The sequence below is a fragment of the Austrofundulus limnaeus genome, unplaced genomic scaffold (assembly GCF_001266775.1).
Source record: "Austrofundulus limnaeus strain Quisiro unplaced genomic scaffold, Austrofundulus_limnaeus-1.0 Scaffold9, whole genome shotgun sequence".
In the NCBI taxonomy this organism is placed as follows: Eukaryota; Metazoa; Chordata; class Actinopteri; order Cyprinodontiformes; family Rivulidae; genus Austrofundulus; species Austrofundulus limnaeus.
The window spans coordinates 1,471,150-1,485,856 of NW_013952411.1; the positions used below are offsets into that span (position 1 = coordinate 1,471,150).

The 14,707-nt window shown below is 38.5% G+C and overlaps 1 protein-coding gene across 1 annotated transcript in view; it reads right to left on the reverse strand.

Annotated features, from left to right (window-relative positions):
• Positions 1-14,707, reverse strand: part of pde11a (phosphodiesterase 11a) — a 54,400-nt gene that overhangs the window by 25,286 nt on the left and 14,407 nt on the right. Inside the window, exons 4-12 of the mRNA XM_014001427.1 lie at positions 13,963-14,103; positions 13,781-13,845; positions 10,154-10,286; positions 9,837-9,912; positions 7,000-7,067; positions 6,823-6,915; positions 3,508-3,558; positions 733-879; positions 493-600 (exon numbers count right to left, since the gene is read on the reverse strand). Coding sequence (XP_013856881.1) covers positions 493-600; positions 733-879; positions 3,508-3,558; positions 6,823-6,915; positions 7,000-7,067; positions 9,837-9,912; positions 10,154-10,286; positions 13,781-13,845; positions 13,963-14,103 — 882 coding nt within the window. The remainder of the gene's footprint in view (positions 1-492; positions 601-732; positions 880-3,507; positions 3,559-6,822; positions 6,916-6,999; positions 7,068-9,836; positions 9,913-10,153; positions 10,287-13,780; positions 13,846-13,962; positions 14,104-14,707) is intronic.

Here is a 14,707-nt window from a genome sequence, read left to right on the forward strand (position 1 = left end):
AAACCATAAAACACAACTCTCTTGGGAACTCGACTCAAACACATTTACACAAACCTGTCTGTACAACAGTGACTCATAATTATAACATTATTGATCAGATAAAAATGTTTAAGCATAAATTCTAATAAATTCTGACAGAATGAATCATTTATCAACTGTTGGTTGTCCAGTTAAGCACGTGTCATGTCTCATTGTTACCCCAATATTCTGGTGCAATGTCACTGATAAGAATAGCTTATTCTGGTCAAACAAAAAATAAATAAACTGCAAAACCTAAATCAATTATTGTTGTATTTGTTGTTAAAAGTAAATGCTCTGGAAATGATCATTTATATTAATTCTGTCTTTTTATATCAATTACTAAGTTATAGACGTGCTTTTTTCATCCATCAGGTTGATGCTCAGACCACCGGAGTGTTTTTTCAAAGACAATTAACTGCATGAGCATGTCTCATAAACGCCTTGTTGCTTTATAGCTCACAGGATGTTTACCGTTAGCATAGCAAACATGCACTGGCAGACGTTGAACGCGTGCCTCCAGTTGTGGTAGAGAACCAGCCTGTAGTTCTTCCTGACAGTCAGCAGCCATCTGCAGAGTGTCTGGAGGGGAAGACGGGGCAGAGAGAGATGATCACACGGGTCAGCTGTCCTCATGAGGACGCACAACGGCACTCAGGGCAAATCCAAGCAAGTATTCAAAAGAAATGAGACACAGAAAGCCAGTGAGCTCACCTCGTAGTCGATTTTAAATTTTTGCACCATTCCTAGCTCTATGAACATTCTTAGTGCTGCGGTTATCATGGCGTCCACGTCCAGGGAGAAATCATCAAAGGAGAGTTTATCGATGCCCAGCTCGCAGACCAGGGGGATGTTAGCAGCCTGTTTCATCATGACGAGAGAAAACAAAAGAGGAGCAATGAGAACATGAGCCCACAGAGCAGGAGTGGAGGGGTAGGTCAGTGGAAGCTGTGCCATTTTTAGATGATGATACATGAAAATGTGAAGACATGCTAATTAGGACTCGGAGGCCTCATTTACAGGGAGGTGAAATTAATGAGGGAGCTTTACCGAAGGATTGTTTGTTTACTTTCCGAGCTCATTGATAAATGCGGCTGCGCAACAGTAAAGATCAACACATTTTTAAAAAATTATTATTATTTAAAGGAAAAAAATATGATTTCAGTAATGCACACGTTCATTCAGAAGCATGTCTTCTATCTTTATTAACTATTGCAGAGACAATCTGAGCAGGAAATGCTCTCCGTGCCTAGTGTAGCCGTTTACAAAATGTCCATTTCAAGCTTTTAAACATCCATTCTATGTATGTACAGCTCACTGTTTCAGTGCAGCTGTGTCTCTTTTCTTCTGTTACCGGCAGTGTTTCCCCATCAAATATTTGCCTGTCAAGGTTAGCAGGTATTCTACTTTTCTTAATGCGTAGCTCCGGGTGAGAAAATGTCAACCAGGTTTGTTTGTCTCCATTTTTGCACTCCAATGGAATCCCAAGCAAGTGAACTCAATAAGGCGCCGTATGTAGAGCAGTTATGAAAGAAAGTGGGGGGTGAGGAAAGGAAGGAAGGAAGGAAGCAGAGCGGGATGCTGAATGAGGGGGCAGGAAAATCACACGAGCACACCAGAGACTGGGAATCCTACTACACGGTGATGGCCGCAAGGGAAAATCCTGCACATGAAAGTGCAAAAAAATTTTTTAAATAATAATAATAAAATAGGTCATATCTATATTTCAGAAATGTCATACCAATTTAAAATGTAGATTTTTTTTTTGGTATTTCTATCTTTTTAAACAATGCATTGAAAATGCTTGCTCATTGATTGAAGCGATCTATCTTAAATGCCACAATTTGTTTTCTCTGGAGAATCAGTGTCCCATATTTGGGGCCAAATCAAGTCTTGAAGACAGGCTGCCAATTATTCTTTTCAGTCACTATAGATTCTTTCTTTCCCATTAAAGTAAATGAGGACTGGTCATTTAATGGGAAAAGATTTAACGCACTTTGTGTTAGTACTGTACAAGCCATTTACCCCATGATAAAGAGCCCAACGTATTTGATCCAAAGTCAGTCGACTCCATGGTTGCCAGGTGTTCGTCTGTTAAACTGTGGCGCTCTACCCTTGAAAGGTATATGTGAAGACGGACTCTTTCATGCACAATGTCTGAGTTTTTGTCCATTTGACTGTCTGTAAGGGTGTTTTCACACCTGATAGTCTGGTAGACTCGGTTTGATTGGGGATCAAAATTGCAGCATTTGTTACCTTTTCAGCTGGTGCCGTTCGTTTTTACACTGCACTGTGTCAAATGAACCAAATCCTTTGAACGTGTTCACCCTCTCACCTGTGGTGGCGCTGCACACAGACCCAATGAAGGAAACAATATGAAAACCTAGAAACAAGACACTGAGTGCTACTTCTTTCTTCACAAAATGTAAACAAAACCAGAGTGGCATCAGATTTTAGCAGTTGTGGGATTTCTCTTTTGTCTTTGGTAAGTGAGCCAAACAAACAATCTTCAACAATAGGCTCAGCGTGAGCGAAGGATGAGGCAGAAGACCATGAAGAATTTTGTTTTTCACACAAGGCCCGCATCGGCTCCGCATCTCCTGCCAGGACAACGACTACAGGCACTCGATTTCAGCTGAAGAGCTCCTGTCCATCTGTCTCAGGTTAGTTGGTGTCATTCAGGAGACAGTCCTGTCAGAAAATGTGCCACTACTTCACACAGTGGAGTCTCTGATTGGTTGACGCTCCGCGTCAAACTGCAAAAGTTCAGATTTTCCGACTCCGGTGCGTCAAATGCTCAAAACACTCAACACACGCTATACGTGCTGCAGCACTTCCCGATGCCCCTTGGCGCGTGTCCACCATTGACTTTGCATGTAAACCAGATGCCAATGATGCTCCAATCGCGTTCGATCTGAACACAGCATAGATGATGTATTTTCTGACTGTCTCAGATAACTGCTTCTCAAAACTATCCATGTTGTTTGGACACACATCAGTTGGCTTCTTGAAGCTAAATATTAGAAGTAAAACACGTCCATGAACTTCTGACCAATCAGACAAAACTCATGTGAGACAAAGTTTGTCCCAAGCCTTGTGTCAAGAAGGGGTGGCTGTTGCTGCTCTACAAACAAACTGACAATCTACGAACTACATCAACAATTTTCCAACTATGGATGGAGTATGCAGGAGCCTTAAGTTTTGCACTGCATGATTATTTCAGCAGGTTGTGATTTTCCTGCCAGAAGTGGACCAGGCTGCACCAGAACTGTTACAGCTAGTTGCTGTTCTTTCTCTGTGCACTTGAAATAATCCAGAGAATCTGTTGCAAACAAATATGTAAAGCAAAATTAATGATTGTTTACTGAAACTCCGATGACATGTTTGAGGTTAGAGATTTTAAGATAGAAGCATGACTGCACTTTACTTTCAAAAAAAAAACTGAAATATAACTTTAAGTGAAGCAAAACTAGTAACAGGGAACATCACCTTGAATTTGTCCACTTCAGTCTTGGAGCATGTGGCATGGTACGACAGAACCTGTAAATTAATGAAAGCATCAGTCAGTATTTATATATTTTTAATTAACTGGTACAAATCAGCTTCATATGGATTGAAAACACTACAGAATAGTTGGGTGTAGTTTTTGGACCTCTATAATGAACTCAACGCTTGCATCTGGAGCACTCATAGCAGCAGTGTCAACAGTGATTTCATCACCACGCTGCTCTCATTCCCTGGGAGAAATACCTTGCACAGACTTACAGTTGCTTGTTTAATCATAAATGCTCATGTTTATTCAAGGTTCCCCAGAAGCAGGGCACACTTAGGTTTCAGTCTGCATTTGTTCCAGCTATCTGTTCGCTGCTTCTCCTATTTCGCAGCTCCGATGCTAACTACCATAATGCACCCAAAAGCGCTTCTTTTTGTGATCTATGGATATTCTGTAAAGGCTGACTAGTGCTGAATGGTTATATTCTGCAGGGCAGATGAGGGATTGTGTTTCGCTGCCTCACATYAATTTTCAACAAAACCTTTTGTAAGAAGGTTACTCACAAAGAGAGATCAGCACGTTTTTGTTCGTGCATACTTTTTTTGTAGAAATGTGAAACTATAAAAAGGAGTACAAAGACCCCTGAGACCAAAGTAACTAAGAAAGTAAAGAGTTTTTTTTCCATGTATCAGCTGCTGTTTCCTGTGACTTTTGGCTAAACATGAGCATACATTGATTATGAAAATAAGAGTAGAATGATCAGTAAGCTCATTTTATAAATTATTTAAAAGATAGTATGAATCTTAAATAAATAATGCAATACAGCCAAGCAACACAAAAAGACAGGAGAAGCAAAAAAAACAACAACATATATTTATATTGCCTCAATAGTTCAAGAATTTCACTTCAGATTGGGCTGAGTAGAAAGGTTGTTTAAAATTATACTGTATCTTATTTGTTGTAGGGGTGTAACAACACATCCATCCACATCAATATATCGATTAAATGATTACTGATTCAATTACATCAAGGTGTAAAGATAACATTGATCGATATCGTCCTCGTCTGCCCGACATCATATGATATAGCATCACATCAATCGCTGTCTTGTGAAGTGAATTGAATCAAAATACAGGTGCTGGTCATAAAATTAGAATATCATGAAAAAGTAGATTTATTTCAGTAATTCCATTTAAAAAGTGAAACTTGTATATTATATTCATACATTACATACAAACTCATATATTTCAAATGTTTATTTCGTTTAATTTTGATGATTACAAATGACAACAAATGAAAATCTCAAATTCAGCATATCAGAAAATTAGAATATTACTGAAGACCAATAAAAACAAAGGATTTATAGAAATGTTGGCCAACTGAAAAGTATGAACATGAAAAGTATGAGCATGTACAGCACTCAGTATTTAGTTGGGGCTCCTTTGGCCTGTATTACTGCAGCAATGCGGCGTGGCATGGAGTCGATCAGTCTGTGGCACTGCTCAGGTGTTATGATAGCCCAGGTTGCTCTAATAGTGGCTTTTAGCTCTTCTGAATTGTTGGGTCTGGTGTATTGCATCTTCTTCCTCACAATACCCCATAGATTTTCTATGGGGTTAAGGTCAGGAGAGTTTGCTGGCCAATTAAGAACAGGGATACCATGGTCCTTCAACCAGGTACTGGTAGCTTTGGCACTGTGTGCAGGTGCCAAGTCCTGTTGGAAAATGAAATCTGCATCTCCAAAAAGTTGGTCAGCAGCAGGAAGCATGAAGTGCTCTAAAACTTCCTGGTATGTGGCTGCGTTGACCCTGGACCTCAGAAAACACAATGGACCAACACCAGCAGATGACATGGCACCCCAAACCATCACTGACTGTGGAAACTTTACACTGGACTTCAAGCAACGTGGATGAAGTGCCTCTCTTCTTTTCCTCCAGACTCTGGGACCTTGATTTCCAAAGGAAATGCAAAATTTACTTTCATCAGAGAACATGACTTTGGACCACTCACCAGCAGTCCAGTCCTGTTTCTCTGTAGCCCAGGCAAGACGCTTCTGACGCTGTCTGTGGTTCAAGAGTGGCTTGACACAAGGAATGCGACAGCAGAAACCCATGTCTTTCATACGTCTGTGTGTGGTGGTTCTTGAAGCACTCACTCCAGCTGCAGTCCACTCTTTGTGAATCTCCCCCACATTTTTGAATGGGTTTTGTTTCACAATCCTCTCCAGGGTGCGGTTATCTTTCTTGCTTGTACATTTTTTTCGACCACGTCTTTTCCTTCCCTTCGCCTCTCTATTAATGTGCTTGGACACAGAGCTCTGTGAACAGCCAGCCTCTTTAGCGATGACCTTTTGTGTCTTGCCCTCCTTGTGCAAGGTGTCGATGGTCGTCTTTTGGACAACTGTCAAGTCAGCAGTCTTCCCCATGATTGTGTAGCCTATAGAACTAGACTGAAAGACCATTTAAAGGCCTTTGCAGGTGGTTTGAGTTAATTAGCTGATTAGAGTGTGGTACCAGGTGCCATCTATTTTGAACCTTTTCACAAGATTCTAATTTTCTGATATGCTGAATTTGAGATTTTCATTTGTTGTCATTTGTAATCATCAAAATTAAACGAAATAAACATTTGAAATATATGAGTTTGTATGTAATGTATGAATATAATATACAAGTTTCACTTTTTAAATGGAATTATTGAAATAAATCTACTTTTTCATGATATTCTAATTTTATGACCAGCACCTGTAGTTTCATGACAGACTTTGTAACATTGAGAAACATTGTATCACCATGCAGACAAATCGATATAATTCTGTATTGTGATAAAGCTGGTGATTTACACCCCTATTAGAACAGCCTCAGTTTGGAGAAATGGTTCAATTCTGACCAGATTAATGAGCAAAAGACTAGTCTGAGTGAGATCAAGGCAAATGTGGATTGCTTGAAAACTTCCTGTTTTATGCAAACATATTTTTGCATTTCACCTTTACTGACACTGAATGCTATGGGTTTATTTTACAAGTAGCAAACTGTAGCCTGGGATATTGTAATATTTCTGCTGGATTAACCATGTAATGCAAAATTGACAGAAGTGTAAAGGTTTATAAATAACTTTTATAAATTTCACAAACCAGTCTTGGCTCTGCTGTTAGCTCTCCTGTCTGGTCAGGTTTAAACCCCTTGTCTAAACTGGAATTATTCAAAAAGCTATCTACATACTAAATGTGCGAACCCTTTCCACAAAACCTCATTAGATGAATAGTCCCTTTTTAAAATGGGAATACAAGGAATCAAATGTTGTCATGCTCTTACGTCCAGCGCCACCGACTGCTTGGCCCAAGACTTCTTCACCTGGTCGTACATGATCGTGTTGTTGATGCCCAGTCCGCAAAATATCACAAATGCCTAAGAAGGAGGACAGATTTAAAAAGTTAAAAAATATGCTCAAAAGATATTCTAAGAAGAGTACACCCAGAAGAAAAAAAATACCTCGAAGAGACGTTGGTCTGCATCGTCAAATGGTTTCCCATCAAGCCTGTTCAGCACTTGAGCGACACCTGTTGCACAAGATCGGTTTATTTATCAGACAAAACGTCGAAGTGAGACTTTTAGGCTGATACTGAAGTGTGAGTAAACTCCAGCCACTATTCAGTTTTAGAGAAGATCAATCTTAACATTTAATGTGATGAAATCTGCACTTTTCAAATTCCACAAAGATCCTGTGGGAATAAAACCTTTTATTTAATACCCATCACCTTAATTAAAAACAGATTAATTAAAATGTATAAACATGTAATTAATACAGCAACTTTTATTGTCACAAAGAAATGATGCTGAAGAAAACAATCACACATTACCATTATTATTGCGTTTTAATATTTTAAACCAGTAAAAAAAACACATTAGCATTCCAGTTAAAACCAGTTTTTGTCTTGACGACTTGTGTTTTCTCAAATGTCTTGTTATTTTTGATGTTATCAGTTTTTAATTTGTGTTGCACTGCAGCATGGCGTCATTAACCAAACTAAAATGACTGCTAGGTGCTTTGTGGCCACCACTCTCCAAATCAGAAAAAAAAGGTTTCATTTGTTTTATTTATTTATTTTGAACAACTATTTCAATCCTTTGTACAAGGTTTTGCAGAGTTGTGTGACTGCACAATGCGGTTTATTCGCCTAGAGGCAAACTGTGGAGGGGGTGTCAAATTTTGCTTAGAGCTTCACCAGACCAGAGCTGCAACCAGCTCAGCACTGTGTGAACCCAGAAGGAATTGCATCAAACAAAAGGGAGGGGGGCTGAAGTCAAATTCACCATACAGTTGCTGTTTATCATAAGACGACAAATCACAAACAACAGTTCTGTAAAAGTGGGAAATGACTCTGATTTGACAAATTTTGTACAAAAGTGATTCAGGTCTACGTCAAATATGGTTGTTCCTTGGTATGCAACACTTCCAATGACTCTACTGGATTTTTTTATGTAGGTATGCAAACTTTTAAGGGATAAAATATATTGAATCCATACAGCTCAGAAATTAGAAATTTGAAACCTGATCCCACAAAATACAAGCCCTGAAGTAAAAATGTGTTGTTCGAATCAAACGATGGTTTAATTGTGATCTACACTGCAAAAATTAGCCATCTAAAAATATGTTTTAAAATATGAAAAATGCTTACAGTCTGAAACTTCTCAAATTAAATGAATTAATCTGACAATTGCACTTGGTAAGACTTCTTGAAATAAGAAAAAATGCCAGGCTAAAAAGATTAATAATCCAACACATTCTGCTCTTGCTTATATATCAGTCTGAAAACAAGATCAAAAATGATTCAGGCTGGATATAAGATTCTAAGACTTGGTTGGACGTTGGACATTTTTTGCTGTGTTTTCAACAGTACATGTTGCGTTGAGTTCATGTTGGATTTTCAGTTTGAMTATTCGTTAAACAAAAACAGAATTTGTTTTAAGATCAGTAACTTGTGAGGATTTAAATGATAAGAAAAATAATCACAGCTGCAGATATTTGGACACAATGCTACAATTTGAAATTTGCCATATATCAAAGGTTACAATGACTTGCGGGCATTAATTTTTTCTGAATGTTTCCTTGGCTTAAGAATTTCATGTCTGCTGCTTTGTTTGTGGAATGATTTTTCACTCAACATCCTCAGGTGCCTCCCACGCACTGCCTTTCTTTCTCCCCTCACTCTTTCTGTTCTCCGTTCTCGTTCCCTCTCTTCTCTCCCCGACAAATGCACTGACACCTACACAAAGACGCACCCAGGTCTTAACCAACCATCTGCAGCAAATGTGCTGATCACTTAGCGCTCAAATAAAACTAATGACTTCCTGCGTCAGATCTCAGCGGACCGATGGGGGAGGAGCCACCTCCGGTCCTCGATGCAACATCCAAGCACCAAAACCAGATGAAGGGATCAGTGCTTTATCAGAGTGTCCTTGTGTCGTTAGTCCGTGGCTAATTCACAAACACAAAGCACGCTGGCAGACAGAGGGAAACTCCTCCTTCACTTGTGGAGTGATAGTGTAGCTCACACACTCACAGACACACACACAAATGCAGTGTCAAATGAACACATGAACAAGCTTCCCTCTCCCCTGCTGTTCCTTTCATGCAGCAGAAAAAGGGGCACTGCTGTGTGCCGAGCATTTAACCGGCTCCTGAACACAACACGCAGCAGTATGTAGGCTGTTTCCATGTTTTCATCTGAGCCCCCTAGTTCCAATTACAACTCTAAAAGCTTCATAATTATCTGTAAAATCCCATTTTAGGGTCTCCAGTGCTAATCTGTGGGAGCAGCTTCTTTTTGCACCAATCTTTCTGCTCACAAGCAGAGATGATTTTCAGATAGCTGCACAAGTCTGCACAAAACAAAACAAAACAAAAAAAAAAAAAAACAGAAAATGCGACTCCTTTGGAATAACTGGAAGAGTTAGTAACTTCAAAAGGTTTTCAATTATGCTTCACATGTAGCACGTTAACATTCAAATAAATGCTGCACATGTGTCAAACTCTGGCTGTGACAGGCGACATCGTCCCGCCCACTAAAGCTGTTTCTATGCAGGAAATACCACGTAGAGCTCAGTAATAGTTTATTAGTGCTGCTCAGCCATAGCAGTAAGACAAGAAAGGTGATGTTTCGTGTGTAGTCAAAGTTAAACATGAAACATCCGCATTGATTACAACCAGAACGCTCATGTGGACTTTGGCGAAAACGAGTTTGACACCCCTGCGCACCATGCCTTCCCCATATCCTTCTCATTGTAACCTTTTACTGGAATTTACAATGTTTAAAAAAAGAACTCACCAATAATTTGATGGTTGCTGTTCCATATAGGAACGCAGAGCACAGAGCGGATATGGAAGTCAGAAAACTGGTCTGCCTAGGAAAAGTGGAAGATCATCATCAGTCTTAGTAAATAAAACCTGTACAATGTTGACTTTAGGTTAAACTCGCTGTATTAAAATATGTGCTTTTTTAAAACAACTTGGTTTAACTTTGTTCTGCTTTAGGAAACCAAAAAAATAAATATTATAAGGAATATTTTCAGGCCCACACAGGGTCAGGTTTAGATAAGTACAGGTCTTTGTTCACATGAAATCCCAGTGAATGCGTAATTCTACCTCAGCATCAAAGCGAGGATCCTGATAGGCGTCACTAATGTTCACAGGTAGTCCTGTTGATGCCACCAGCTCTGCAATGCTGTTGTTGATGAGCCAGTCCGAATAAGATGATTTTTCCATGCTGTCTTTAAAACTATAGGGAAACAAGTTGGGAAGATGATAAAAAGAAACACAATAAAGAAAAAAAATTGATTCTCAAATACTATTTTTTAAAGCTTCTTCGCATCTGATCACCCAAGAATATACAATAAATGTCATCTTATTGCATAAATAATACTTTGCAGCAATAATTCGTTCTCCTATGACAAAACACTGAGACGATTATAAAGGTTTAAACAAATAGTAAGTAGGAATCACATCTTGATTCAAATTGTTTTAATTAATGTCATTAACGTGTCAATTTGCTGAAAATTAAACCAAGTAAAATATTAACTGTTCACAATATTTCAACAAAACCCCACTTTTAAAAAATCTATTAAAACTATTGCTTTATTACTTATCTCTCTTTCACACTCTTTACTTTACGAACCATCGTTTTGCTTTGACTTGTGCTTAACGCACTTCTCTTACAATGGATGTCAGCACACGTCTTACGGAGTAATAAAAAATTAATTGTGGGATTGTCTACCTCGTTGCCAAACGCCCACGCTCCGCTACAGAAACACCTGGATCACCATTCACACCTCCTGCTCATTGTAAAAGGCAGAGGGGGTGGGAGGGTGTCACTGAGATTTACCTTCAAACAAATGATCTGCGCGGCTAATTTTATCTGTAAAGAATAAAGATAGAAATGCGGTGAGGTCCTTTGGATCGTTTTGCTCCGGCTACAGTGGTGGACAAAGTATTCAACTCTAGTACTTGAGTAAAAGTACTGATACTCATGGTCAAATCTTACTCAGCTACAAGTAAAAGTTGCTCAGTCAAAAATCTACTCAAGTTAAAGCACTGAAGTGCTTACTTTTGAAAATACTTAGGCATTCAAAAATACAAGCATTTAAAAATACTCTAGTATTCATAAGTACAAATTAAATTTTCTAATTACATTGCTGTATTGTTTTCAGAGTGATTTTACAGAACCTTGTAACTCTCAGAAACCACCTGATGTACTAACAGGTAAAACCCCTTTGCTACAAATTCTACACCACCTGTAAAGACTTCAGCATAAAAATATAATAAAGTGAGTGGTGAGTTCTTAAATGCAGAAATAGGGCTGCAACAATTAATCGATTAATCGACGACTAATCGTTTATTAAAAAAAATAATCGATGACTAATTTAATAATCGATCAATTGTTTTCTTTTTTTGTTGTTCTTTACTTTGTTTTTCTCTCCAATCTGCTTTGACACCTTCCACTGCCACCTCTGCCTTTCTGTCCTTGACACACATGCACAGTAGTGGTAACTGGGGTAGGCCGTGGACGTCACAAGACATTATACAGACAGGCTCTGGTATCATGGCTACCTGACAACAGAGCTCAAAGTGGGGGATCATTTTAAGGAAATGAAAGAGAAACCTGTGTAATATCTGCAGAGCAGAACTTACCTTCCACAGCAATTATTTTTAGTTAGCATATAGCTAAAATCTAATGATGGTTATACAATAGCAGCTGCATTCTGGCGCCATAAGCTCTATGTTTTATATTCAATTAACGTATGATCCGATTAGTCGACTAGTCGAAAAAATAATCGGTGATCAATCATTTATAAAAATAATCGTTTGTGGCAGCTCTAGGGTCAAACAATGTTTTAGTCAAACAGAACCAACAAGAATGAAACAAAAAGTAAAGAATTAGAGAAAAAAATGTTAAATGTAAATAAATTCTAATTATAATTAATTAATAATAGTTTTACATCTAAAAATCATATTTTATTATTTTAATCTATTTTCCTCATTCAGCAACCTATTAAATTTCTGTTACGTTTCATGTAGGAGAAATACACATTTTTTCAGTCAGTATTTAATACAGCTGGCAAAATTAATTGTTGAAATATGTATTATGTGCTTCTGTTTTTTAATTCAGGAGATTATTTAAAAAATCCTTCATTTTATGGGAAGACCCTCTTGATTTAAGAGAAAACTCCGGTTTTTAAAAAAATGGCTGCTTATTAATTGTTAATCAATCTATAAGATATATCAAATGCAGATTAACTCATTATCAATAACTTGCATCCTTAAGAAGTTAACTTAATTTATATCTACTCATATTCATTTAATTAAGCGTTTTAATGATTTGGCCGATTAATCGATTAATCGAAAAAACAATCAACAGATCAATCGATTATCAAAATAATCGTTAGTTGCAGCCCTATGAAATGTAGTTTATCCACAGTGAAAACATAAGACCTTTTAACTGATACAAACTATTTTTCAGTCCTAAAATCTCAAACGTCAAGCTGAGATATGGTCAAGCTGCTCTGGTTTCTTCACTTGAGTTTCTTCAACCGTCTATAGGGTTCTGTTTGAAATGAAGGTGGGAGCTCAGCTCGCCACCGTTAACGAGGGTGACTTAATTCCAAATCTATCCCAGGTGTGAGCCATGACTGTGATTGGTTCCCCTTGTGAGGAACATAACGTGTGGCCAAGGAAAACAGCTAAAGTGGATCAAAAAGCTACACTGAGCCAAAAGTCATGAGTAACTAACAAGCTTCTAAGAAATGTAGTGGAGTCAAAAGTACAATATTTGTCTTTGAAATGTAGTGGAGTAGAAGTCACATCTTCTCCAAAAAATAATTACTAAAGTAAAGTAAAGTTACTCAAAAAATGTACTTAAGTACAGAACTCAAGTAAATGTACTCCATTACTGTCCACCACTGTCCGGCTGGCCGGTCCACGGTACGTTGCTGAATAAACCATGCAGGTTCGATGCTTTAACTCCTGTGTTTGTGTCTCCTATAACACCCGTTGCCAGTCTTTTAACAAAACTGTCATCCTCGAGAGCTGCTATGAACTAAGGGCTCTAAAGTATGATCACCTTTTGACACGAAATTTATTCATTCAATTACACACAGCACAGCCGCCCTCGTTACTCAGATGTGAACCTTTAGTGCAACTAACATCACTGCAAGTTTACTGTTTTCTATTCAGCATGGATTGAAATCTGCTGTTTTATTGGTTGAATTCACCAATGGTGACAAATACAGAACAACAAAAACTGTGTAGTCAATAAAGTCAAAAAAAGCAACTAATTTCTTAATGTTTTATTTATTTGAAAGTTGTGGTTTTTTTTATTTACTACAACAACACTGTCTTGATATTGGTTATGACAAGTGTTCAAGGGTTAGTGTGATGGGGGGATTGGGAGTCATTTGTCTTCCTTTCAGGGTTGTTTTCATTCACAAACAACCCACACAATATTAAGCCTCTTTTTTTCCTCTAATCAGCCAAGCCTAGCAGAAAAGAAAAGCAGCTTATTCTAATCACATATGGCTTCCACGGTATGCTTTCAGTTCAGAATCAACAAATTATTCTGTATCACCACCAAATAGTCAATTTTTACTAATTTCTTCATCTTTCAGATGGTTTATAGATTTAGGAAAATCACTTAATAAAGGATTTCTTTATTGTTTAGGGAGAAATGTCAAGCAAAGCCATTTATAAGGTGGTTTTAATGTGAGGTGAAACACATACCTGTTTTCTGTGTCGGCACTACATTTTGGGGACAGCAGCTCAAACGACTTTGTGAACTTGACCACCTGAAACGTGAAAAAAGGGGAGAAATCACTTGGAGATGCAGTGTTTACTGCCACAAAACAGGCTTGAACATGACGATGGACACAAAGACAGCGGGACARCAGAGAGAGTGACCGTACTGGTGACTCGATGTCCTCCAGCAGCTGAACAGAGCAGCGCTCGCACTTCAGCAGCGTTTGGGCACGGTGCATGATCTTTCGGACAATCTTCTCCAGGTCAGTCTGTTCTTCAAACAGGTCGTTGACGACCTCCAGGAGCGCCTGAACGCCAGAGACAAAAACAACATGAAACATTTCCAACAGTCTGAAGCACATGCTTCAGCAAAAAGTACAAATCTGTCTGCAGGTAAGAGCAAAGACCCTTTAAATAAATATGTTTTGCTTTGCTCAGCTGTTGGAGCCTAATCACCATAATCCTTGCAGCATAAACCAACCAGATGATATAACATGATTACTTTGCTCAATAAAAGTAAATTAGACCATTTATCTAAGGCAGGACCGATCCATTTTAATGCACAGGGTCATAAAATATGATATGGTGTAAAGGGCTTTTTTCCTTACTCACCAAACTGTGTGACTTAGTTCTCTCCCAACTCAATGTGTGACATAAATTAGGGAACCTTTTTGCATTCAAAGGCATGTTTGGATGATGAACCAGGCACCTCCTCTAGATAACCCCCCCACCCCACCCCCAACACACACACCTTACTCTACAGATATCAGGAAATGCTCATGCAAGGCTGCATCTGTTATCTCTACTGCAGAACCAGCAAGCAGGCTGCTCCTGATCAATACCCAACCTCAGTGTCAGCAACAAGGTGGGGGTGTGGGGGAGCATAGCTGATCCTATACATGGGTGGGGGGG